The sequence below is a fragment of the Candoia aspera genome, chromosome 1 (assembly GCF_035149785.1).
Source record: "Candoia aspera isolate rCanAsp1 chromosome 1, rCanAsp1.hap2, whole genome shotgun sequence".
Lineage (NCBI taxonomy): Eukaryota > Metazoa > Chordata > Lepidosauria > Squamata > Boidae > Candoia > Candoia aspera.
In genome coordinates, this window is record NC_086153.1 from 86,406,791 (window position 1) to 86,434,173 (window position 27,383).

The 27,383-nt window shown below is 39.5% G+C and overlaps 1 protein-coding gene across 2 annotated transcripts in view; it reads right to left on the reverse strand.

Moving 5' to 3' along the window:
* Positions 1-27,383, reverse strand: part of SASH1 (SAM and SH3 domain containing 1) — a 137,934-nt gene that overhangs the window by 59,175 nt on the left and 51,376 nt on the right. For both annotated transcript variants that reach the window (XM_063308796.1, XM_063308788.1), the window contains exons 3-4: positions 14,662-14,712; positions 14,508-14,557 (exon numbers count right to left, since the gene is read on the reverse strand). In XM_063308796.1, the coding sequence (XP_063164866.1) occupies positions 14,508-14,557; positions 14,662-14,712 (101 nt within the window). The remainder of the gene's footprint in view (positions 1-14,507; positions 14,558-14,661; positions 14,713-27,383) is intronic.

Consider the following 27,383-nt stretch of genomic DNA (forward strand, 5'->3'; position numbering starts at 1 on the left):
ATTCTCCAGTTCATGAATGTCTGTGTCTTGCAGGACCCTAGAACAGCTGTTAGCCACATCCCTTTGCTCTGGCCCATTCAAGTCAAGCACCGTCTGGACAAGAATATCATCTACTATATGGTGCTTCAATGAACTGTGCCTTACGAGACCACCTCTCTCAACTCAGTGGTCGCCTAAATCTTATTAGAAATAGACAATGTCTTGATTCAAATGGAAAGTCAAGACTGTGTTTGGAAGAAAGGAAATATCTGGGTGAAGGACTTCCTCAGGGTGGGGAGGGAGGACCTCTTTGTAAGGCATGCAGTTTGCCAAAACAATATTCTGGCTATCAGAAAGGCCACCTACCATGGGAGGAGGTAAAGTAGGATGACAGCAATAGCCTCAAAGGGTTTTTTACATTAACATAAAGAGAACTAGAGAGTGGTCTCAGGCTGGAAGTGACAGAGATGCTGGGAAATAGAGATGCACTAAACCTTGGATGAAATGTTTAATTTGCAGTCTGGGAAAAAAGGAGATGGCTACAAGATACATCTTTACTGAAGAGACAGCCAAGCTTCACAGTTTCAATTGCAAGAGATTTTAAGGGAATAAACTACTATTTCTGGGAGAAGTCCTCAAAGGATGTTCATTTAGCTGCATAGGAAGGCTTGTGGAAGGCTTCCAAGAAGCCATCATAATCTGCTCTACCCTGTCTTAGACGAGAATTAAGATCTGGATGGAAGAGATAGTCAGAGATTTAACACAAAGGAGATTAAAGTCTGGGTGGAAGACTCTTTCCTGACGGATTGTAGCGGAGGTCAGATCAGATTGGAAGGTGACAGTACTTCCAATGGATGAGATAGAGCAACAGGGTGCATCATAGCTGCTGAGGCCACCAAGGTATTGTGAGAAAGCAGTTGATTGAATTCCTTTTGATTTTGGCAAAGAAATGGATGGAAACATGTAAAGCAGAGTTCTATTCCAAGACAAAAAGGAAGGCATTGCCAGGAGACTGGGCCTTTATCTTACCTCTGCTGTAGAAGGTTAGGCATTGCCTGTTGTCCTATGATACAAACAGATAGAACTGAGGTTGCCTCAATGAGATTTGATGAGGCAACCCCAGTTCATTAATGGATGCAGTTTCCTTTATGGTGTGGCTGAGTTGGTCAATGGAGATGTTTTCACTTTTAGGCAAATGAACTGTCAGGATGACAATGGAGTGAAGGGCATGGGTCCAAATGATATAAAAGACGGATAGGCTTTGTGTCATCTTGTTTTTGTATGGAATTGTCTAATGTAACTTGAACAGTTTGGTCATGCAGCCAGCCTAGAAAGGGTCAAAGTGCTTTCAAAACCATGAGGTATGCTCAGCCTGGATCAAGCACTGTGTATACCAAAAAATTGGAGCGATACTCTCCATCTGGACAAGGTCATGTGGTGGAGGAAGGAAATGCAAAGGGAACTCCTTAAATGATATTGTCTGAAAACAGTCACTAATGGAGGGATTTCTTGACAAAGGACAGAATCAAAAGCACAGAGGCATTCCCTCTGCATTAATGCATGTTGTAAGCCCATGTCTGGAACAGGAGAACTGAGCTACCAAGCCCATAAAGAGGCACATCCAAAAATTCAGAATCACTGAAACCACAGCGACCATATGGCCAAGAAAACTACATGGACTCTGACACTTGTCAGAGAGGAGATCTTGTGTACAAGCATCTGAACCACAGAGAGTTATGGCAACAGTAGGAAAGCAGCATCTCTGGTGTTATCTATCATGGCCCCCATGAATTGGATTACCAGCAAGAAAAGAAAGGAAGATGTCTCATAATGGACCAGGAGGCCAAGTCACTTTAGGAGCAGAAAGAGCTATATAATTAGACAGATAAGCATATGAATACACAACCAGGAGCCAGTAGTATGAAGAAGGGAATAAAATTATACCTTGTAGGCAGCTGAATCTGGTGAGAGATGCCATACATTTAGAAAAATCTCTCAGGGCCAAATGGAAAAAAAAAAGTAAATGGATCCATGTACTATAAACTGAAGGAAGAAGTGATGGCAGGGTATATGATATACAGTTATGTGTAAAATTTGCATTCTGCAAATCTACAAACACGAGCTACATCCCCTTGTAGAGCCAGTATTGCCCAAGCCAGAGATAGTACTATAAACATTTAACAACTATTCAGTCTCAAGACGACCAAATGGTGGGCTGGAATGAAAGAGACTTCAGTTTAAAGAGGGCCTGTTGCATGAAATATGGGACAAACTCATCAGGGTACTTTGTCTGCATTAATTTATGTCTGCTAACTGCAGCAGACTATGGGCAGGAGAGGAAGATGCTAGCTTTTTCCTTTTTGCCCTCCTCACCATTTGTGCCCTCTCACTGGACACTTTGGAAGTTGAACCCATCTAGAATTCCAGTGGCCTCCCAAGAAAAGTTGCACTAAAGCACACAAACCTCATAACTATATTGTGGAGAACCTGGTCATAATTGAAGAATGTTCTTTCTAAGAACATCCCCTTCTGCAGTAATAATTAGATATAGTATTTGTAGGAAAGGAAGGCACTTTGCAAGCAGATGTTCTAAATGCTCCAGATATGCCAGCAAACAAGTCTGTCCAAGCTTCCAGGTTATTTAGTTATTACCCTACAGACCCAGACAGCCTTGGAAATGCAACTTAAAGCCCTATTAGATACTGGTGCCACAGACAACTTCACTGAATCCTCCAGAGAGCACAGATATGTTCTTCCCAGTCAGCCTGTCCAACCTGCTTTTAATCTTGAGACCATTAATGACTAGCTGGTTTGCTCAAGACCCATCACAGAAGCACACTGTATTTTTTCTGCTCACCACCAATAATCAGAGCTCCTGCAATTTAATAATATAATGTAATGCAGTACAGTACAGTACAGTATATTTACTTTGGTCTTTCAACAGCATAAAGTAAAAATACAAGAGTGTGGAATCAGCACCTATAACCTAAAATAGTCTATGTCTAGAAACTGCAAGGACAGTGACTATGGAGTTAAACAATGGTGAGGTGAGGTAAAAGCTATAAATTGCTATAAAACTACAGTCTGTGAAGAGCTATGAGGCTAACTTAAATTAAAGCTCAGTTTAAACTCAAGTGACGAATAAAATATAATATTCTATAAAGCTATGTAAAAAAAAGAAAAGGGAAAGAAATAGGCTGCAGCAACAAAAGCTACCCAACTGAATAATTAGAGCTTACAGTATAGTAATTTGGGTCTAATCCCTACCCTTTCTAGCTCCTATGCTTAGGATCCATCATATAATGCATAGAACCTCTCCTCACCACCTGTAATCTTTAGGAGCTTCTGTAACTTTAGCTTTCCCATTATTATTTTCCAGTAGTTTTGGGAAAAGACTGGCTTCAGACTCCCAATCCATGCAAAGTTCACACTCCATAGGTTCTCAACCTCCCACTACTCACCACCCAAAAAATCCACTGATTTGAAAGAGTGCAAGGAAAAGGCTTACAATTTAAACCCAATTTAAATTGTTTATGTGTGAGGAGTGGGGTTGATTCCTGTGTTCAGCACTCAGGCCTTCTCAGTAATAGCACTGGGCAATGGATGCTGGAATAAGGAACAGCCTCTTTCTTCCTTTACTCTATAAAGATTCATAACATAGTGAAAAGTCAATGGCACAGAAGACTGCTTGTTCCAGAAATCTCTTGGTATCTTCAGCAATGATCCTGGACTAACTGGTACACCATCTGAGAAGATGGTTGACCCTCAAGCCGAGAGTGTGCCATCCTACCAATTTGCTCACTGTAAGATGGGATGGAATTCAGATGCAACATCCTTTTTGAAGGAGCATCTCCAAGGAGAAACAAATCCAAAGGATGAGAGTGACACTTTCAGAAGCCGTCTGTTATGTCATCAATCCAAGACATGCTTAGGGAGCAGAAATCAAGGATAATGTGGAATGAAAGGCCAACATGTATACAGTAATGGTCTGCTTCATTATATTTTGGGCAACTTGAAGGAATATACAGTAGGTCCACTGATCAGGACCATGAAGGGCTTGCTGCCAAGATAATGATCCACAAGCAGGGTGATATTGAAGCAACTGAAATCAGAGAAAGACAAAAATGAAATGGGCATGGGATACCAATTACAATCTCAGCGATCAAAAGACAGACCAAGGGAAGGCCTTGGTTTGGATTATCCCAATGGATAAGAGGGCAGACTGGAGTAGATCTCAGTGGGGATTGGCCCTGAATGTCCCCTTCTGAGACACTTCCATGCTTGAAGAGAAGCTGGTGAGGACTAGACAATTTAGAGAAGGAATTGGTTGTGGGACCAAAAGCAGCTGAGCTGGACAGAGCAGTTATGGAACTGAACGTGAGGCTGCTGGAGCTGGCACTAGGAAGGCAACATGGCCTTTACCTTTCATTTTCTTTCTGTCCTGATTGGAATTAGATGGGGCAGGGTTCTTAGAAGACTTTGAATTTTTAATAGTTCCTTTATTGCTCAATAACTGCAAACCAAGGAATCCTCTCTGGGTAGTGGAGAATTTGATTGATCTGTCAAAGAGACAAGAAAGCTGCCAGACAATTTTGGAGTCATGGAAGGAAGTTTGAAGAAGATGAGGGAGCTACAACAGCTCTAGAGCCTGCCATCCTTCAAGCTTGCTTTCAGAGAGTGGTTTGCAACTTAGAAGAATAAATGCGATAAGCCTGTTCAGTAAAAGGCTGGCAGTGCTTACAAGTATCTATTGAGTGACCTTCACCAAAACAAAAAAGACAGAGGGACAGTTTCTTCCCACAAGGCTGCCACCTGTGAAATGTGGTCCTTAGGGCTATAAGGCAAGGCAGGATCCTTGCAAAAGGAAGGCAAAGTTTCCTGATGACTACCTTTAAGGAGTTGTGGAGAATAAAGAGAATTAAAGTGATAAACATTAAAAAAAACCCAGAAGGCCTGTCAGCTGAAGAATGAATGTTTTAATTCCAATACATATTAAAGGGGGTTGGCAGGAGCTGTACCAAGTCATCCAGTACTGACAGAAAGCAGGGCTCCCCCCCCCCCACAGCTCTGTAAACCCTAAACAGTTCTGAAAGGGGTTCTGTACAAGTATATCAGCCGTGCACGGAAATCACAGACACAGACCACAGTGAAGAACCAGGGTGTTGGCATAGTTTTCCTTACCACCAAGAGAGATACTGCTAGGTCATGGGTACAAACTCTACTGGGGCTGGACATGCATTTTATGACTGGAAGGAGGAAAAAGCCTTTTGTCTTTTGATGGGGCTCTGCCCATATTAAGAATTAGGAGGGTAGATTTCTGTATGATACTTTTCTTACAAAAAACTGGCAGAAGGGAAGCAAGAGCATTTGGTTTTCATGAACTCAGGTTCTAATGCAGTGTTTCTCAACCCTGGTAACTTTAAGATGTGTGGGCTTCAACTTCCAGAATTCCCCAGCCAGCCTGACTGGGGAATTCTGGGAGTTGAAGTCCACACATCTTAAAGTTGCCAAGGTTGAGAAACTCTGCTCTAATGTAAGCCCTATCCTGCCCTGTTCAAACACTGCTCTTCAGGTGATGGTTTTCTGGCATTTTCTTCACCTGATGAGCCTGGTTTCATGAAATATGACACTGGATTTTCTTATTGGTTAAGATTACTTAAAACTCAGAAATGAGAAAGAGGGAGAAAAAACAACATCCATCTGGCTTGTTTGTTGGTTGGTTTTAAAGTTTTTCTGTATGTATGTTTCTTATTTTCTGTTTTGGTTTTTGTTACAACTCTGGACAAGCTCAAGCTATGACCTTCCATCTCTTACAGGCAACAAAGTAGTTTGGAGAAAACAGCAGTTTGCAGGAAGACGGTCTCTTCCTCTAGGGGAAAGGTGTCACTCTGTTTCTGTCCCTATTGTTCTAAAATATGTTTCGGAATGTAAGGTAAGGCAAGGTAAACTTTTATTTCCATTTCACTCTACACCAAAGTGTACATTAAAATGAAATTTCGTTGCAATTGGTTCAAGCAATAAAATAAGAATACCGTAATGACTACAATACATAATATACATTCTTTACCCATTCCACTCCTCTACTCTTTATCACTAATAAATATCAGTCCTACACCCAGCATGTGTACCCATGGAGTGAAAAATGATCTGGAGTCTAACAGCCCAGGGGACAAAACTGTTGCCTAATCTGGCTGTTCTGCATCGGATGCAGCAGAACCTTTTCCCAGAGGGCAACAAAGAGAACAAGCTGTAATGAGGGTGGGAGGGGTCACTGACAATATTTTGGGCTCTGGACAGGCAGCGTGTATGCACTATGTCCTGGATGAGAGGCAGTGAGATCCAAGTTATCTTCTCTGCTGCCCTCACCACCCTCTGCACAGGCTTCCTATCTGAGGCACTACAGCCTCCAAACCAGATAGAAATACAGCTGGTCAATGCACTCTCTATAGTGCCTCTATAGAAAGGAAGGAGGATGGCAGGTGGAAGATGTGCCTTCCTCATCCAGCACAAGAAATACAGGCGCTGCTGTGCTCGTTTTACCAAGGATGCAGTATTAAGAGACCAAGTCAGACTGTTCGTTATCTGCACCCCCAGGAACCTGATGCTACTAACTGACTCCCCAGCTATGTCATTAAGAAAGAGTGGAGTGTGGCTAGGCCGGCTCTTTCTACAGTCGACAATAATCTCCTTGGTTTTTTCAACATTTAGAACCAAGCTGCTTATATTACACCGCTCCACCAAACCCTTCACCTCCTCCCTATGAGCCCAGTCACTGTCATCCCTGATAAGACCCACCACCGCCATATCATCCGCACGCTTCACAACAGAACTGGTGGTGAACCTGGCACAACAGTCGTGGGTCATCAGGGTGAACAGCAGTGGGCTCAGGACACAGCCCTGAGGAGAACCGATGCTCAAGGAAATAGGGCTGGAGATATTGTTTCCAACTGGGGTCTATCAGTGAGGAAGTCAAGTAGCCAGTTACACAAAGGAGTACTAAAACCAAAGAACCCAGTTTGTCTACCAGATGCTGAGGAATGATCGTATTAAAAGCTAAGCTGAAATCAACAAACAGCAATCGCACATAGCTGCTGTTCTCCTCTAAATGTGCCAAGCTCAAATGGAGAACACATCTTCCCAAACTTGCTTGAAGATCAGAGCTCTATTTTTTTTTAAATGCAAATGGAAAAGGAACCATCTCTTTGCTCTCACTGTTTCTCTAACAGATCTCATATAAATCTCAGAGAATTCACACATAAGTAGTAATATGTGATAATCCCACCTACAGGTTTATTTGTGTGTACAGAAAAGAAAGTAGTTAATCCATTATTACAATACAATTAAATACACTTCCATGATGGAATCCATACAGAGAGAAAAGCAGAAAAAGAGATAGTATCTGCTAATGATTTGTTAGTGTGGGATGGGGGAGTTGTCAATGAATTAGACAACTCCATCCTGCACTAACTCCCCCATCTCTTCTTCTTGGGTCCCAGTCCTTTTAATACTCCATAACCCATAAATCTCATGCACTTCTTCTCACATATTTACATTAATGCCAACGAAAGCCAAGTCTCCTTATTTGTTATGATTATGTCTCTCTGGAACTGGACAGAATATCCAACATGGCTTGGACTTTTTTGTCCTCTTTGAAACAATAATAATACCCAATCATTGATAAACATTTTAACCTACTTGAAAGGCTAGAGGGCTATAAAAAAATCAGGGAAGAAAGATGTGGCTTAGAATGTGGCATGAAATTCACAGCACATCGCCATGTACAAAAGTGTTTTGGTCACAACAAACAGCATCAGGTTGCTGCAACAAGCTCCACATTTTTCTGAAAGGAGGCCTTCATTTCTCTGACAACAATTGCCAGGAAGAAATATTCCTTCAGCTGCTCAGAGGCACATTGGTCTGGCTTGTCACATGCCACAAGCACTCTTTAGCTGCCTTTTCACTTCCCCTGTGAATGTTATTGTGGGAGTTTCCTGACCCACTTCTATCAAGGAAATTGTCTGCATGCAGCATGAACAATTTGGCCACCAAAAAAAATCTAGCCTCACACATCAGAATTCTTCCTCTTTTTATCTGTCAGTCCTCACAATCCTTCTTTCATCATCACTTTGTTGTGGAATAAAATTTATGCTTAGCAAGAGACTGTTGCTTTTGCTTTTCTTCCTCTCTTTCCTAATACCTTACAGTAGTTCACAAAACTAGGCAGAAGCATTCATTCCCCACATTAATTAAAAGCCAGTTTTCAACCTGTGGTTTCCTTTCTTCCTTACTTTATTTTTGCTGTTTTCTGTTTTGCAGTTCTCATCACTGAAGCTTTCCTATTTATAGATCAACTCATGTTAAAATGCGAATTAATTTGGTGGCTCTGACAAGGAATCCTTGGCTGAAATAATTTAAATTACTGGGATAACAATATAACCCAGAGTGCTGATTCACCACATTTCATGATTCATACATCTGCCTGTCTGTCTCTCTGTCTATTTCCATCTCCACAAGTGCTTCCTAATGCCAAAGTGTGATAAAAATATAGACTGGGATCTACAGTTGCTTACAGCATATTGCTTACAAGCAGAAAATAATTCACTCTCATGTAGACTGTGAAGATGTTGATTTTCCCTTCTAGCTGCAGGTCCACTAACTTCACTGAAAAGTGCCTTAGAGGTTATAACAGAGAGACAAAAGAATGTGATGAGGTCAAGGGAGAATACAATACAGTTAATGCGTACATTTACATACACATCTAAGACAATAAATTAAATTAACGCTAAGTTACTGACATATAGCCTGTTTTCAGTACATTTAAATTAGCAAGTGTACTGATTCTGCTATATTGTTTATACCAACTTCTTCTGTTATCAACTTGGAGATGCTGCAAGAATTTAACTGGTCACTGAATTAATCATAACATAACACCAGCAACAACCATAGACATCTGGATGGAGGATTTTACACTTCCAAACCTTTTACTGTGCAAAATTCTGAGCTGCTAGAAAAGGAAGCAGTCCTACTACTGAAATGCAAAACCTCTCAAAAATATTGCATATTGACATTTGATAAACGAGCCATCTTTAGCCAAAATTACCATTTTGTGCTATGAAGTGAGTCAATTTAGAATGCATTTGGTGGGAGGAATTTTGTAGAAGGACAATGCTATGTATGATGGAAAAGGTTAGGTTCAGGGTCAACTTATTTTAATTTTAGGGAGGTCTAGTTTAACTTCACTCCATTTATGAAAAATTGGATCAATAAAGGGTTGAGGATGATCTGTACACTGTATATCTTCACATTTAGAAAACACAGAGAGATTACATCAAAAACCATGTCAACCATGAAGCTGCCTTTTTAACTTTAATCTGGGATCCTAGCTTGCTTTAGGAAGATTAAAACAAACAATCGTTCTGAAAATATAAGCAATATCTTCCTCTTCAATAGTGGTATATCCCTAGAAATAGAAGTTCTGTGTCCTGCTAAAAAACAGGATGAAACACAGGATGCAGAAGGAGGCTTGATTTTCTTTGACCTGATTTCCTGCCAAAACATGCTTACTAGACCTCTCCCTTTTTGGCCTGAATAAACAATTCCAGGACAGCTGCCATTGAGTCCAAAGTAGCCAAAGGATAACCTAGACATCCTAGACTTTATGCTTGGCAGGTGCAAACACCATTTAATTTTCCCTGCCATCACTTTGGGGGAGTTCTCCAGTTTTCTTCCATAGCCCAAAACATAGAACCACCCTACCCATGTCAGCTGTTACATCCATTCAAAAAGAAGACACACAGAAAATAAGACGAAGGTGTCTTTCAGTTATTGAAGGGACAGTTATTATAGGAATGGGAGCTTGCAATACAAGTGATCCACTTTTCTCCATTTTTGAATGCTCCACTGTTCCAGGCAATTTAGTTGGTATGCCTATTTAGCAACACTTCACAGTTGGCAGTTAAGATTTTCCTTAGTCTAATACCAAATGTTATGGTAGATGTTGTGGTATTTGCTCAATGGAAATTGGACCAAGACCACCAACTCAATTCTCATAGGCTTTGAACAAATGTCAGCCAGCCTAAATAGGGCAGAGCCCTCATTGTGAAATGGGTGCACAGATGTACTACCTGTAACCACAGGGTATGGCAGTCCATCTATTTTCAGTGGCAGAGCACAGGAAAGCCCAGAGGTGTTTTTTTTTTCTTTCTGGCTACCATCATGGACAAATGCACATGTGTTTCAAATAACCAACATTCCAACCCCTATTTAATCATCTCAGTGCAACTGAAATATTTACAGTCTGTGAAACGAACTTGGCTGGATACACCTGAGTCTCTAAATCCAATTCATTGCCAGTGTCCCAATACAGTAACCTGCTATAAGCTATACTATATGATAACTTGGTTTTAAAGACATTCTGAAAATTGTATTGCTGATCCAGAATTAGCTATGCTTTTGAGCACCATGATGAAAGCTTCAAACTTTTGGGAGAGGCTTTTTCCCTTCCAGTGCCTGAAAACTCATCTTATTTTTCTCATTAGCTTTACTCTAGCCTTGAAGAATTTAGTGGAACAGCTGTTAAAATTTTCTGCAATGGGACATGATCTCAAAAGAAACATAATTTTTTACCAACAAAAATATCATACAGATGTGATTTATCAAAAATGCAACAGACAACTTTGAAGTTTCACATAATTTATTAATGCAATGAGAATAAAAGCATTTTAAAATAAACTGCTATATATTGCAAGTCTCTCTTGTAAGGACCATAATTAACAGTCAGTGACTACTGGTTTTACTCCATCTTTAAATCTATCTATAATCACCTTTTTTTAAAAACAAATAGTTTATACATTATTTGATGTTCTGTGATTAGTACTGCTTCAAGTTATAATGCCTTATAAACACAGTGCTTAGATACTTGCTGTGCTTATGATACATACTCTGTTACAGCAGAAGCCATTCAGCACATGAAGGCAAAAAGTGAAGATGTTACAGAGTTCTGGACAAGGTGTCAGTATGGCTTAAGAATATTCAAGCTAAAGGAGACCATCACTAAAAAATTCTTGGGTTCATGGGAAGTAACAAGACCCAAGCACAGAATGAAAGCTTCAAATATTTCAGGTGAAATTATCATAACTGCAAAGAAGGAAAGAGAAAAGAAAACTTTCCCCATCACACTTCTCCACAATTTTTCTGCCTGAACACCTTTTCCTCCAACTGAGTACCAACCAATACCGGCCATGCCTTTGGCTGGGCAAAACATGCTTGGAAGAGCCATTACAAACCAGGATACAAAGAAACATTACCAGTCTTCATCACGTGCCCTTTAACTGCTAAAATCAGATCACAATTTCCTTTTCCTATGTGACAGGGGATATTTAAACCTGATGAGCTTATATGTCTCACAGAGCTCTTCATACAGATCAGTTACTCATCAATATTTTCTTAAGTTTTAATTAGTGACACAATGTCTTACGAAGGAGTGTGAGTACTAATTATTAATTACTATACAATTTATCCTTCAGTCAGAATTAGCAGAGTGAGTCAGAGGTTGAGTCTTTAGTAAAAGACTAAAGTTTTAATGACTTGGGCTTCATCTCTTGAGATTTCCTTGATACAAGTAAGAGTGGCATGGATGTTACCTGAAACGTGATCTAAAGTTTGACTGTGTCACATGGTGAGTCATTTGTGTGCTTCTCAAGTGATTCAGCTGCTCCTACAAATTTTCTCTATGATAAAGCTTTTTTGACAGTGTGTTTGCTGGTGGTTTTACCTACTTTACTGATGAAATCCTGCACTGAAAAATAGCTGACTGCTTGGATTCAATTTCAAATACAAGATGCAACCCACTGCACTAGATATCAACAAAGTACCCACCTCAAGAAAACTATTGAGGTGAAGAAAGAGAGATAAACCTAATTTTCATGTTTACCCTCATAAATGTGTTATATGGTCACCTTTTGCTTTATTCTTTTGGGGTACCTTACATTTCCTAGTTCATTGAATTAATCTTTTTCAGTGGTAATTAATTAAATTTCTTAGTTGCTTTGCAATTATGTTCTTTTAAAGGTAACAGTGCAATTTGCTATCAAATTGCTTAAATGTAAACAATTTTAAATAAGTCAGTTAAAATAAAGAACAATTTCAAATATACAAGTAGCAAATACTTTAAAATCTCAGCAGAAAACCAGAGATAACAAATATGCTTGTACATAATGGAACCAGAACATTCTGCCAGGTCTTGAGTGATTGTAACAGTATGCAACACTGATTGACAAATAAATGGTTTTTGAGCTTAGGAGGAAATTTCATTGGTAGAATTACAACTGAGAAGTCCTTCTCTTTAATGCCTGCCAATGTTATCACTGCTGAATCTCTGAAGATGATATTAAAGTAAAGTACCCCTTGAAGAATGTGCATTGAAATATAAGGCAATAAACAGTGCTAAAGAAAATTAGGATACTGCTTTCACAAAGACATGTAAGAGAATTATGATCAAGCCATTTTAACTTTTATTTGCTTCAAAACTCTGGAAGCTAAAGTCTCTCTGCACCCTGTTTTCTTGGGGACTTAACTCTCCAGCTGGTATTGAACCTGGTGATCAAGGGAATATCACTTATATTAGACGAAACGTATAAAAGAATCCTGCACAATTTGTAAGAAGGAAAAAGGCAAGATGAGTTCTGGAACTGTTGCTACTGCAAGCAGATCATGCAAGCTTCTATTGCATGTAACTGGCTGAACTGATGAGGCATTGCTGCCTGTCGCGGGGACTGAGGTTAGCAGCAATCAATCAAGCTGTCAGATTTGATTAGCACAGGCCTATATTATTTATTTAGAGGACTTGTATGGCTGCCTATCTCATACAGTGATTCTAGGTGGCTCACAACAATCCATATAACATAGTTAAAAGCATACCCTTCCCCCAAGGCACCAGACCAAACATCCTTACAGCTCAATCCCCCATCCTAGCCCAACGCTTGGGGGAACAGCCAGGTCTTCCCAGCCCCTCAGGAAAGCTAAAAGGGTAGGGATCCCTCTGATATCCAGTGGTAGGCCACCAAAAAGGCACGCCTTCAAGGTCCCATCAGATGGAAACATTTAAGGGAGGGGACCTGGAGTGCACCCACCCCATCTAACATAGCAGGATGGGCAGATACTCTCAGGGAGAGGTGGCCCCACAAGTAACCTGGCCCTGTGCCATGTAGGGCTTTAAAGGTGATAACCAGCACCTTGAATTGCACTGGGAAAGCAAGTGGAAGCTAGTGCAGTTCATGCAGCAGTGATGTTACTTGGGTGAACTGTGGGCAGTTGCAGCTTCTGGATGGTCTTCAAGGGTAGCCCAATGTAGAGTGCATTGCAGTAATCCAAACAGAAGGTGACTAAGGCATGGGTGACTGTGAGCAAGGCCTCCCGGTCCAGGAATGGACGCATTTGGCTCACAAGGCAGATTTATGCAAAGGCCCCTCTGGCCATGGCTGCCACCTGCTCTTCCAGCAGGAGCCGGGAGTCCAGGAGGAACCCCCAAATTGTGCACCAGTTCTGTACAGGGGAGCGTTACCCCGTCCAGAGTCAGAGATGTCAACTCTCCTGACCCTGGGGGGCCAAAAATCCACAACCACTCCATCTTGCTAGGGATGAGTCATAGCCGGTTTCTCCCCATTCAGGCCCTTACAGCCTCCAGGTGCTGAGCCAGCACCTGCACAGCATCACTTGCCCGGCACAGGGTAGAGGTGTATATCTGGGTGACATCAGCATACTGATGATCCCAAACCCCATGCCAGCGGATGATCCCAGCCAAGACCTCCAAAGCTGTCTCAATACTACAGCCCAGCTAACGGTCACTGGAGACTCCCGAATAACAATAGCTACCCCACCATCCCTGCCCCGGAATCATGGCTGGTGCCACACTTGAAACCCTGGAGGGCATATTTCTGAGAGAGGAACACTCCCTTCTGTGCCCAACCAGGTCAGCTATCTCATCATGTCTCCTTTGTCCACTCAACTTTCAGCTGGGCTTCAAATGCCTGTAACCTCTGGTGACTTTGGAATGACTTGCCTTTCTCAAATGCTATTGCATAAGTGCCTGGAGAGCACTTCTTATGGCAATAGGAGAAATCATACCTCTATGTGCCCATCTTCTCACAACTATTTTTGAAACACAGCCTATGAAATTTAGAGGTTGGGCTTATCTACAAAACTCTGACACAGGTCTAAGGGACCTAAGCTGCTATTTTCCTACACTATTTTTCCTGCCAGAGAAGTTACGTTATTCTTTGTGTAGTATAAAATCAATAAATTTTCATTCTATCAGTCTTGTTATTTGAACACACACTTATTTTAAATAAAAATAGAAAGTGACAAGAAAATATAAATTGTGTAAATAGGGGAAGAAATACACTGGTGGCAGAGAAAGGAAAGCATGCTGCTTATTGAATTTTGTGATGTGGTCATGCAGAAATAAAACACTTGGATATAACTTAGTAATTCATGCAAAATGTAAAGCAGAAGTATAAATATCTACTTACTTTCTTTCTGTTTCTGGTGTGGATGCTATACTGCTAAAGCCAAGGGATTCCTGGAAGAGAAGATTCACTGCTTTGAGTTGAGGCTGAACAACCAAAAGCTTTATTATCTGATTATTCAGGAACAAAAATAAAGAATTGAATCCATTGTGCTTACTTCAATCTGGGATTGCAGCTGTAGGGACGTGGAGCTGGCATCAGATTTCTCCTGAAACAGAACAGATGTCAAGTTAGTGAAACATACAAGTGTGGCAGTGTTGACAAGCAAAGTAGCAAGGAAGCAAAAGAAAAACAGAATAGGACAGGGATGAAAAGACCATCAAACTGTCTCGATTCAGACACCTCCAGGAACTGGCTAGAAAACACTAGTGTGGCATGAAAGTATAAATTCACACTTTCTTTTATTTATTAGATTTATACTCCACCTTTCCTCTAGGAGCTCGCTATGCATGACCCCTTCCAGTATTTGTCCCAAAACAACCCTATAATATAGGCTAGGCAGAGAGAGAAGGATTGGCTCAATGTTGCTTACTAAGCTTCCATGGCTAACAATGGACTTGGACCTGGATCTCCTTGGTCTTGGTTCAATACCTTAGCCACCACACCCCACAAGCCTACACTGGATCACAGAAAGTGGTCATTCCATTGGATGAGAAATCACTAGCAGTCATATGTTATTTTAGAAGCATTGCCAACTCTTGCCATAACGTTTCCATTATCTTTCTATGCAATTTATTATGGGAACACTAGATGGCTCAGTATACTGCACAGTGTTGTAAACTGGAAACAAAAGTAATGAACAGAAGTGAAGAGATAAACATCCCTGTTAACATCCCCTTGGTGTAGCAATTTAAGTCTGCTTCTACAGTGTGGGAAACTCTGTATAGTTCTGGCTGCCACATTGAAAAAGGATATACAGTAATAGAACTGGAAAAAGCATTGACAACTCTAACCAAAATGATTGGGGCCTTGATCACATGTTCTGTGAGAGAAAGGCACAACATTGGGGATTCTTTATCTTAGAAAAAAATGTGACTGAATGCAGATATGATCAAGATCTATAAAATTATGGGCTTCTGGCGGGAACATGGTGGTCTGAACAGCTGTGCTCGTGGGTTCTGTGAGCAGAACTGACAACATGGCAATTTTTTGAGCTCAGGCAGGTTTTTCCTGAAGCTCAGGAGCATTTTTCCAGAGAAAGAAAAACACTCAGAATCACCCCATCTGTCCTCGGGAAGGCTGGTTGCAGCCAGAAAATCACAAACAGCATTCACGATCGACTGGTAAGAGCAGCTGGGAGGCTGGGGCGTCATCATTTCCAAGTCACATTGTAGCCTTAAAGGGACATTAAGACCAGCCACCTCATTTCTAAATCACCCAACTTATTTTTCTTTTAAGTTTATGTACCCTAAGAGAGGCTTTCTACAGCAAGGAGAAGCGGGTTCTCTTGGTGCTTATTGTTATTTTTGTGATTAATTTCTTTTAAAAAAAATTTTTTTTTCAGTCTTGGAATTTGCTTTCCATCCAAATATAAAGGAAGGTTGAGAGTACGTAAATCATATCCATTATTATTTTTGTACTAAATTTGAAGATTTTAGCATTTTCCTACACATTGAATCTGCTTTGAACTTTCAGCTTTCTGTTGCTATTTTCCCTGGGGAACTGCCTGTTATTGTACTTTCACTTCTGTAAACACATTTCAGAATTTTTCTATTATCTCCCACTTTCACTGTTTAAGTACCTAGGGGGTGCCATAATCTACTGCATGAGACATGGAGGATTTCAATCAGACTTTCTTGGATTTCCATCAAGACCTTAAACAGATTCTTTTTGATTCCTGTCAAGTTTTTATGCAAGGCATTCAGGACATTGTGGAAAACATGAGGTTTAAAATGTGTCATCTGGTTGGGATTGTCGTGGGAGAAATTGAAGAGTTTAACAACGATAGAAATGTTTCTTCTAATAGCGAGATCAGGGCTTCTGCTGAAATGCTAGATGAAGATCGGATAGTCGAGTTGAAGAAATTAAAGGGACAGATCAAGTTGCAAATTTTAAGTGAATTTGATTTTCTGATGGAATGTTATGGAAAAGAAGGGGTTATTATGTATGGGAGGCTTTCTGTTCAGAAAGTTGGTGTTTTTAAGGCGGGCAGCTGGGCTGTTTTATTTCTCTATGAAAAAAGTTCAGTTTGTATTATGGGGATATGTAAATGCTTTGATTTATTTTGAAGTGGGGTAAGGGTTTAAGAATATTTATCTGGATTGCTTCTAGGGTTTGTTTGACTTCGTTCATTTTTAATGATTTGGATTTGGATTAAGATTAATAAGGTATAATAATAAATGCTTGGTTTTAGGCTTAAGGTTATTATAGTTGTATTATTAATCATAACGGCAGATAATTTATATGCTTTTTAGTTTGATGTTTATTATAGTAGACAGAAATGTATGGAATAGTAGTAGGAAGGAAATAATTAAATGTTATCTTTGGGGGGGAAGTTGATTAGGAGGTGTGCGCGCGCACGTGTGTGTGTGTGTGTGTGTATATGTGTATATATATATATATATATATATATATTCTTTTTCTTTTAATATAAGGGGGAGCAACTGTATTTAGTGATTTTTATAATGTGCCAATGGAATGATTTATAGAAATAATGTGATTTTGGTTTAATATAGAGTAATGGATTGATTATGGAAAATTTGTTGTATATCCTTGCTGTTAGAAGTCAGAAGTCCCCTCTTCTTGTAGTCTTAAAAAAACCCTTTTTCTCTTGTGTTTTTCACACTTTTAAAAGTTTTTTTCTTTGTAGTTTTTTGTTTTTTTGTAGTTTTTATCTTTGTCTTAAATCTAATAAAATTCTTATTAAAAAAATCTGTAAAATTGTGCATGATTTAAAGAAAGTGGACAGGTAATAATTTTTCTCCTCTCAAAACTCTAGAACCAGGCATCATCTGATGAAACTAAATGGAACATATTTAGAACAGGCAACAGAAAACCTTTTTTCATGTACTGCATAATGAACTGGTGGTATTCATTACCACAAGACATGAAAATGGCCACTAACTTGGATGGCATTAAAAAGCAACTGGACAAATTGACAGAGAACAGGTCTTTCAAGGGCTACTAGTTTGAGGACCCAATTCCAGGTCAGGGGAAGCATGTCTCCGAACATCACATGCAGGAAAACCATGGCAGAAGAGGGATAGTTTCCTTCTCCTGCTTGTGAGCACCCCAAAGGTATTTTGTGAATACCATGCTGAGAAACAAAATGGTAGACAAAGATGGCTTTGGCTTGATCCAGCAGGGCTATTCTTAGGTTCTTACATACTTCCACCCTGTCTTCTGCAAAACTTCTTCCTTGTGATTCCTAAAGGAAACGGAGATTTATGGCTTTTCTCCTAGGTGAAAGGTTGCTGTTTCTCCAAGTACAATTTGCTGCAATCCCATTTGTGTATCAGATGGTATCCCTTCCATTTATTTACAAACCACACGAGGGAAATTAGAAAGGCAGAGTGGCAGAGAACCAGAGTTAAAGAACGTAACTCAGAGTATTGCAATAGTTGTAACAAAGGGATGAGCATCCTGCACTGAAAAGCCCAATCAATTGATAATGAAGAGCTAGTAACAAACAGCAGAACAGGGGGATGTGAATGTGTGTAAGTAGTAGCAGTACTTTATTATGGTCATTTACCAGCCCAGACAAATAAGTAGTTTTCAACCAGTTGTTTTAAAAACCAAGACTTGGTTTGCTGCTCCTGTGAATGGGCTGCAAAACCATGATCAGTGCAAGGGATGCTAGAAAGGGTGCGTAGGTCATGCATAGCTATAATACATGGCTATGCATGACCTATAGCATCAGAAAATTTTCAACCTACATACAGTCCCAAACTTAGTTCAGTCATAGAAGTTTATAATTTCCCTGTTACCTTGCGCAGTGCCTTTTCCTTACATCAAGGGAAACAAATGCACATTCCTCTGAAATTTGTAATGAGCTTAATGTCATTGATTTTGAGAGAAGAAAACAAAGCAACTGATGAACACCAAGTTTGGTGCTCTTTTCTTTTGAGTTGAAGAAGTCTGTATGAAGCAATTAACGTAACAAAAACATTAGCAAAAATAAAGTAAGAGATTCTTCATTCTCTCGCCAGAGCAAAGTTCCACAGAAAACAGATGTATGCAGCTTCCTCTTCCTTCATTAAGCCAAGCTAACTTTCCAGCTGGAAAAGCAATAGGAACACTACTAAGGTTCTTCCACACACTTTTGTCTCCTGTCCATCCCACCTCCAATGACATAAAACAGCCAGAAAAGGAAGGGCACTGCTCTGCAGTTGTGCAGAATCTACATTTAGGCTTCTACTGAGTGTCAAAGAAATAAAAGAGAGGGAACATTTTACCAGACATTGCAGCACAATCTGCACACCATGAGATAGCAGATCCTGTTGAGCACTAAAAATAATGTTGTTCCCTGGCTTCTGAGTAGCAAATATTTGGCTTTGTTGAATTTATTCAGAACTTAAAAGAAAAGGATTGTGCTAGAGGTGCTTTTACCATAGATAAGATCTATGTTAATTCACATTACCTTTCATCTTTTTAAAGAGATATTTGATTACCTAAGCTGGCTATAAACAAGTAAGATTTATTATGCACAGTGGATACCATTGTGAAGGGAAGGTAGAACAGATTCTTCCCTCCTTTCCAAATCCTCTTAGGGAAAGACCAGCTGCATCCTGTGCTAACAAAATCCAGATTCACTCTGTCTCTTTCTCTTGTTTACAGTGTGAGCAACTTCTCTTGTCCTTGTAACTAAAAAGCCACAGTGTTCTTTGCAAAAACTAAGTATTAAGATTCCATTCAAAAAACACTGGTTGGTAAATAATAAAAAATACCCTAGAGGAATGCTATTCTGTTTAAGAAATGTTTGCTTTTGTCCCTCTTTACATGTGATGGCTCTGCCTGTGGCAAAAGAACTGTAGTTTCTCAGTGAAAATCCAAAGCTCCATAGGTAGACTCTTAGGCAGTGTTAAACTTCATAAAAGTAGCATTAAAATTGTGGAAAGCTGACTTCCCTTGTGTTAAAGAGTTACTTAGCTTTGAATTTGCCTCAGTGAATACAGCAGACACCTTACTGAAATTTAGGCCATTGTCAAATGTGCTTCAAATTTTTTTTAATAGTAATTTCATTAAGAATTATAATTACAACAGTAAAAACCAATAGAAACTGAAAAAACTAAAAGAATAAAAAGAAAAAGTAGAAGGTGCAGAAAAGAAAGGAAAAAAGAGAAATAGAAATAGAAAAGAAAGAAAAAGTAAGAATATCGTGAAAAAAAAGAAAAGAAATATATAAAGAAGTGACTTCCCACCTTCATCACATGTATAAATAATTTTAGTAACTTATCACCTTCTCTTAAAATACAACAAATCATCTTTTCTTCCCATATCCCATCTCTTATCTATAAACAAATTGATAAAACCTCATAATTTCAGTCTTGATGTCAGCAAAAGTCCATTAAGAGCTACCAGAAATAACAACATATCTATTTTAACCTTGATCAAATCAACCAACTTTATATTCCTTCCTTTTACTTCTAACTATCCGGATCTTTAGCCCCTTCAAATATTGTTCTAGAACTTGGTATTTTTTCATTTTTTCTTTATCCCTTCTCACAAAATTCTTCAAAACTTTAACAAGCCTCTTTTGTAAATCCAATATAGGAAAATTATCCAGGTCACTCTCTTGGTTTGTTGTTTTAATAACCTTTTTAATTATTAAGACATCAGCTGGTTTCCTTTGTATGTCCAGTGTAACATCTTCCATGTCATTCTTGTAGCCTGTCATTTTTAAATCCACTTTCTCAATCTTGTCAGGTAGAACTTGTTCCTCTTCTACAACGTCTTTTAGACATAGACTATCTATACAAGTAGACACTATTAAAATAAAATTCTGGGTCCATTGTTCAAAAATATTCCTCAGTATGTCCAACATTAAAATATTTTGCTTCATTCTATAATTCTAAGTCAAGTTTACCTGTTCTCCTTTAATTGTAACCTTTAGTTCCTTCTAGTTCCCTCTAGTGTCCATTTTTTAAAGTTTTATCTTATTTTTTTAAAAAAATTCAAAACAAAAGCATTTTTCCATGGGAGGGATTCTTTATAATTAATTCCATAATCTTATTTCAAATTTATCTGGACCCTTAGTCCATTTGTAACTTTCTAAAATCAAAGTTTTAATCACCTTTTGCCGTTTATTCCATAATATATATATATTTAAGTCCTTAAACTTGTATTTAAAACTTCTTTCACCAAGGATTGAAGGAAACTCACCCGGTGCTATAGAACTTGTCGATCCAAAGGTTCCTAATAGCTGAAAAGCAGTTAACAAGCAATTCTGAAAGTGATTAGAAAGGAAGTATGCAAACTTAGTGTCCTTTCAAAGGCGCCGACCACAGTTTGAGCAAGATGGCTATTTCCTCATCCCCCAGAGTTTCTAAGCCTGCTGGAGACCACTCTCTTGCAGTCTCCTCAATTGTCTGGAGCACTTGTGGGTGACCGCAAGTCCTCTCCTTGTCTGGAGAGGAATTATCGAAGAGCCGGTCTACTCACCAGCTCTTCATTTCGCCGTAGGTATCACTCCACTTTTCACGGAGCCGTCTTCAGTCTGCCGTTTCTTCCCCGGGAGTCTAAACGTGCTTTAAATAATTTCAAACTGCAGCTTTTGTTTGTTTTTATTGAGCAAGAAAGTCAGCATCGCTCTGAGCATATAGAAAATATGACAAAGAAGCATGTGATCTAGCAACCGGATCAACTCACAAGTCTTAACAAGAAATCTGCAAATACAGCAAACGAACATCAAGATTTCAGGGTGCATCAAGTTCTGCCCTTCTTCAGAAGCCAATGCTGGTGAGGACTGAGAGACAGGGACTTGCCAAAAGCAAAGATTCATTCTAGAATAAGAACCACAACAATTTTGCCTTTGAGCAAAGCTTAACCTAATATATAGGTTTTCTCCCCAATTCTCATTCATCAAAATAAACAGAAGCTTCATATTTTGTTGAGCAGGCTCTTGTTTTGGGATCAAGAACAGAATGCAGGTTTCAAAACACAATTTTATGTCGCCATGAGATATTAAAATCTACAGAAATCTCAATATAAAAAACAACTGTAAAAATAAGACAATATAACTACTTTGAAAAGTAATATAAAGTTCAGGATCAGAAAGAAAAAAGTATCCAACTCCATCTTATGCATTTAAATTACCTCCTGTGTCAAAGAAAGGCACTGTAAGCTGTTCAAGACAGAACACCACAATCCACAATCTTCTTGATACCAGGAACGTGGTGATACTCCATAGAGCCAATCCTATAGCACTGACTAACATATAGAGTTCATAGATTTTATTTGCTAGCAAGGGAAACACTCCCAAATTAACTGTGTTGCCTGATGCCTAGACCAGCATCTACTTGTCTGCTTATGCAAAATACTTGACTCAGCACCTGGCACTTTTAAATCAACCTTTTCCAATCCTAACTCCCTATTTTCACTAACTAACCAACTATATTCAAAAAGCAGAGGGTTTTTGGTTGCCTGGAAACCCCTTATTGACTTTTTGCATGAAATGGGGAAAAATGCACTTAATGCTTTGTGGTTTTGATGTTTAGGGAAAAAAAAAACTGGATAATAGAAAGAAGTGAGCTTTTTTGTAATCATGGAGTAAGAGATAACTTTGTAATTGTACTTATATTTGTTGCAAAGGAAATTTCCTTCCTTCCTTCCTTCCCTCTTTATTACTTTGTGTTCATTTTTATGTGCCTTGTAAAAGTTTTAATTAAAAAAATTATGTTAAAAAAAGCAGAGGGTTTTCTTAAATTTGATTTTTGTAATTTTTCTGATAAGTCCAAAAATGTTATAGACTTTAAAAACCAACTCAAACAGTTATTTGCAAAAAAGGTTTCCCAAGCTTAAAAGCAGATGTTTCAAAATGAGCCCATTTTGCTGAGTATTTTGTTTCCTGTGCAAATTTGAATATGTGTTTAGTTTAAAGATTGCATCTTGCAGTCTGCTATTTCTTATACAGTTAGGTAAGCTGCAGTTGAAGATGTTGTTATGGATAGAAAAATAATGAATGTCAAGTAGATATTTGGAGGGACTTCAGACTGGGTTTACTGGAGTGTTTCAGGTAAATGAAGTTGGACTGAAATTTGAGGAACAGGTTGTGGAGTGGAGAACAATGCATTCAGAGAGAGGGCAGAGAGATGCTTTAAGGTCTCATAATGGTGGACTGCTGAACTGAAATAGCAGCAAAGGCCTGGTCTCTGGTAGAATAGTCTCTCTAGTGTAGTGGCAATACTGGGCAAGTTATTCTGGTAGTGTCTACATGAGCAGCAGCATGAGTTACGTGAGTCAACAGAATCATGCTGCAGGAAGATAGCTAAAGTATATGACAGTCACCATTTTATGAGGGTGGTCAGTGGAGCCTTGAGCATCTGGAGGATGTGGTGTGGAAACTTATAGAAGAATTGTTCCTCAGATGAGAAACTCCACCAGTGCTGCTATTTCCTGAGGTTGGTCAGGCTGAGGAGTGTCTGGAATGTTGGGACAGGGGCAGCATGGGCTAGACTGCATTGAAGCAACATCAGAAGAAGTAGTATCTATGGTGCTATAAGAGGAGCTTGTTGATCCCTACCCAGGTAGTCCTAAGGGGAATGTGGATGAGCATTCTTTTTTCTGTTTTACATGTCTTATACTGGTGTGCAGTGAGAGTTTGGCCCTATTGTTGGGCCATAGTGCCCAGATTAAAGGGAGAAATAAAGCTGGAAGCCTGGAGTGTGGTGGTGTTGAACTGCTACTTGAAAGACTGGGGCCTTAGTAATCTTGGATCCCCTATTGTGGGTTATCTGCTATGTTTCTGCAAAGAAGTCTGGATGTCCAGTGGTGTTTGCTGAAGCACCTGGGTGAGAGTCAGAGTGGCTGTCCCCTGGAGGGAAAAAGCAAGTAAGGAATGGGGATCCCCAGTTCTTTAGAACTCATCCTTTACAATAAGGACCTCCCTTTGGGTTTGTGGAGATGTAGGAGAGAGGGTGAGTGGTTGAAGGGTGGTTAGTATGGCAGTATGAGTCACCCTGGCCACCTGCAGTGGTTGGGGGGAAGTTTGATGGGGTAGCTTGTGTCTATATTTGGGAGGGGGGCATAGACCATATTATTGGGAATGGTGGCAGGTATATTTCAGTTCTGACAGATCAAGGGAGATATGATGGAAGATGCTGGATTTGCCATTCCAAGGGAAGGGAGATCAACAATGTAATTGTCCTAACAGTCAGAAATCACGCTGAGAGGAGGAGTAGGTCTCTAGTGTTTATTACTGCTACATAAGACAGAATCCTAACAAACTGAAGAAGAGTGAGAAAAACCCAGACAGATAAACCCCAAAAGTTAAGGCGGGTCTGATCTGTGTCTCTTTGAATGGCTGCTTAATTCCTCAGTACTACGAATGCGTTTTCCCCCCTGGATAGAGGACCCCTCCTGCTCACCATCAGTACTCATGACAGTAATGTCAATCCTGCATTCTGGTGGCTGGATTGCTTAGGATCTTGGTCTTGTTGCTAACAGATGTTAGCAATTAGCATTGTTGCTAATGCTAATTCCAGATCTATTTGTAATAAAACCTCATTGATCCATGACCTTGTGGTGGCTGAGCAGGTGGAATTGGGCGTATTAACAAAACCTGATTGGGCAAAGGCAGGGATGCTATCTTCTCTGAGATCTGCCCTTTCCAGCTTCAGGTCCTTCAGCATTTCCACAGCTTGGGTGAGGGGCACTGGTCCTGAAATATTCTTGTCCTGTGACCAAGAACTCTGCTCCAGGCAGGATGGAACGTGATTTCATGACTTCTAGGTTTGGCCATAGTGACAAGCTAGGGATCCTGCTGGCATGCTAGCCTTCCTGCTGCCCAGCAAGATCTTTTCCTGAGCTGCTGGAACTGGTCTCTGGGCTAATATTGAGACCCCTTATCTATTGATGCTGGGTGACTTCAATCTCCATGTCTTGGGAGCCATGTTTGGTAGAGCCCAGGTGTTCATGACCTCCAAGGTGACCACTGCCTTGCCATCTCACTTCATTTTCATCTCTGAGGGAAGTGATTTATATGTGGGGAGGGGTGATTTCCCTTAGCCCTTTGTCATTATGAGATCACTTCCCTGCCCTGATGAAATAGACTGTGGTGAGAAGGCCTATTAGGAGGGCTAGCCCAGGCAACTCATGTATTCTGATGGACCCCAGAAGGGATTTGAGGAGTTTTTCAGTAATCTGCTAGGCAGTTCTGTTACACGCCTGGTTGGCCATTGTCAGTAGGAGGTGAAGTAGGCCCATGAGCAACCTCTCTCTGTGTGCTGATCTCAGGTGGCTCCTTGGTTTACTAAAGAGCTCTTACTAAAGAAATGAAGAAGAAGCATCTTCTTTAAATTCATCTTCATACTCTTTAAATATAAATAAATAAAATAAAAGCAACACTTGGGAAGACAGTAGAGGAAAACAAAAGGTAAAATTTGCCAAACACAAGTATTACCTCACGGTTTGGGCCTATACCATTGCAATTATAGAGGTAAAGCGCTCTAACTTCTCCTACCTTATTGCATCAGTGGCCTTCTTTTCCAGAGTTGGCATCAGGTAGATCTCCCAACTGGTCACTGTGCTTTGTACAGCATTTTGGGAGTAAGTCATTGTCAGTGCCTTACTTGCAAAGGAAGCAGTGCCAGCAGCCTTGAAAAGAGGCAATGGTGCATCATGTTCTCAAGAGGCTCTCCTTGGACTGGCTATTTTGTGACAACTACTGCCCAGTCTAAGTTTGGGAAATTTTATTGAGACAGTGGTCATGATGCAGCTATGGTGTGCTCTGGAAGAAGCAATTTATTTGGACCTTTTTTAGTCAAGGTTCAACCTATGGCATGGGACAGAGACAACACTGATTGCTCTAATGGATGACCTTTGCCAGGACTTGGACAGGAATAGTGTGTCCCTTGTGGTCCTTTTAGACCTCTTTGTGGCCTTCCACGCTGTTGGAAGGCCACAAAGGAAACACTCTATCCTTCTAGACTACTTACAGGGTTAGATTGGAACTATGACAGGCTTTTCAATAGATTAAACACATTATAGTTATAAAAAACCTAGAATTTGGAAACAGTATCATATAGAGATATGAATAATCATCCTTACAACATACATCCATTTATTTAAAATGAACATTAGCTTATATGAGAAGCATGTGTGTGCGTATAGATGCACCACACACACACACACACAAACACCTGAAGCCATATTATAAAACTTACTAAAAAAAATCAGGGATTTTCCAGTAGTTTAGATTACCAAGGCATGTATTTTAAGTGTCTGTTTGCACTCATCCAAGCTGTCCTTTTCAGCCCTCATAGTACGACATGGGAAATTTTCTGCTTCATTACTCTTACATGTAAGCGCTGGAGTTTATATGTTGTATCTAAATGAAAACATTTTGTATTGAATGCAGCATAAAATGAGGAAGGAGGAAGAATTACAGAGAATGTTAAAACTGACTTTTCTAATAGATGCTTTATTTAAAAAACAAACAACCCCCCCCCCCACTTTTAATAGACTTGGTCGTGACTAATATGTATTCTGAAGTAGTGTGAGAGAAGGATTTGTTTGAAAAAAAATGTAAAGGATTGAAATCAAGGAAATAATCAAATATGAAATGAACATTTCGACAGCCCATACAAATTTTTGCATAACTGAAAAAAATAAACAAACTATTATTTGGGTAGAGGGAATGCAAGTCATTTTGCATATGGATGGTTATTTATATTTCTTAATGCAAAACAGCTATGATCCATCAACTTGTCAAGGGATTATATAATTCCCTCACTTTACAAGGTACTGGAATTATATACACAACTTTTTGACAAACAACAGATTGAAACATGAGCTTCTGAATCAGGTAAAAAAAGTTATGCCAAACAATAAAATCAGTGATGTAAGTAATGCTTCACTATGACACACAATTAAAAGCACATACTGAAATAAGCCAGTCTTGCAATGAAAACTGCTATCAAAAGCACAGAGCTAAAGAATACTAACAAATCCAGCAGATTTCAGTTACAAAACCAAGCAAAACATGAATCTCTTCACTCTGTCTCTGGCATGACATCAACAGTGAAACAAAAACAAACAACATCCAGCAGGTGGATCCCAGAATTCTGCAGTCACTGCTGCTTTTGTGGGCTGACAAGAATCTAACAATGATATAAGCTGGGGAAATGCTGTCTTATATAAATGATGCTTTAGTAACTGATGTTGAATCTGACCCCATAGTCAATTACACTAAATGAAGATTTATTTCATGTTAACAAAGATTATTAGACTACAAATTGGAATACTTTTAACCAGCATGGGCAGTAGTGAGTTGTCATTTAGGAATACTTTAAGGACTACAGAATCCTAACTCCCATATCAACATTTTGTTAAATTTGCATTCTAGCATTAAAATACCCTGATCTTATTATCTGACAATTCCAACACTCCTCAAGCCAGACAGAAGATAGAAATGGGAACTGACTGAGCTATGCCATTTTATTTCACACCTTGCTATATTCCCGATATTACTCTTTCAGCACTGTTTTTATTCCATAACTTTTATACCGATCTCTTTTGCCTTTGGTAATGACATATTTCATCTCTTCTTAAAAATAAATGTGTATTTTTTTCTTTCATACTTTGAACCTGTGCTAAAATAAATTCCGTAATAAATTATAAATGATAAAGCAGAAGGATTGGCTTCTTTTCTCTGCAACATCCAGATTTTTGGAGAGCACAAACTTCTGAGCTGTCCACCCTGGGCTCAACCCTGCCCAGGTA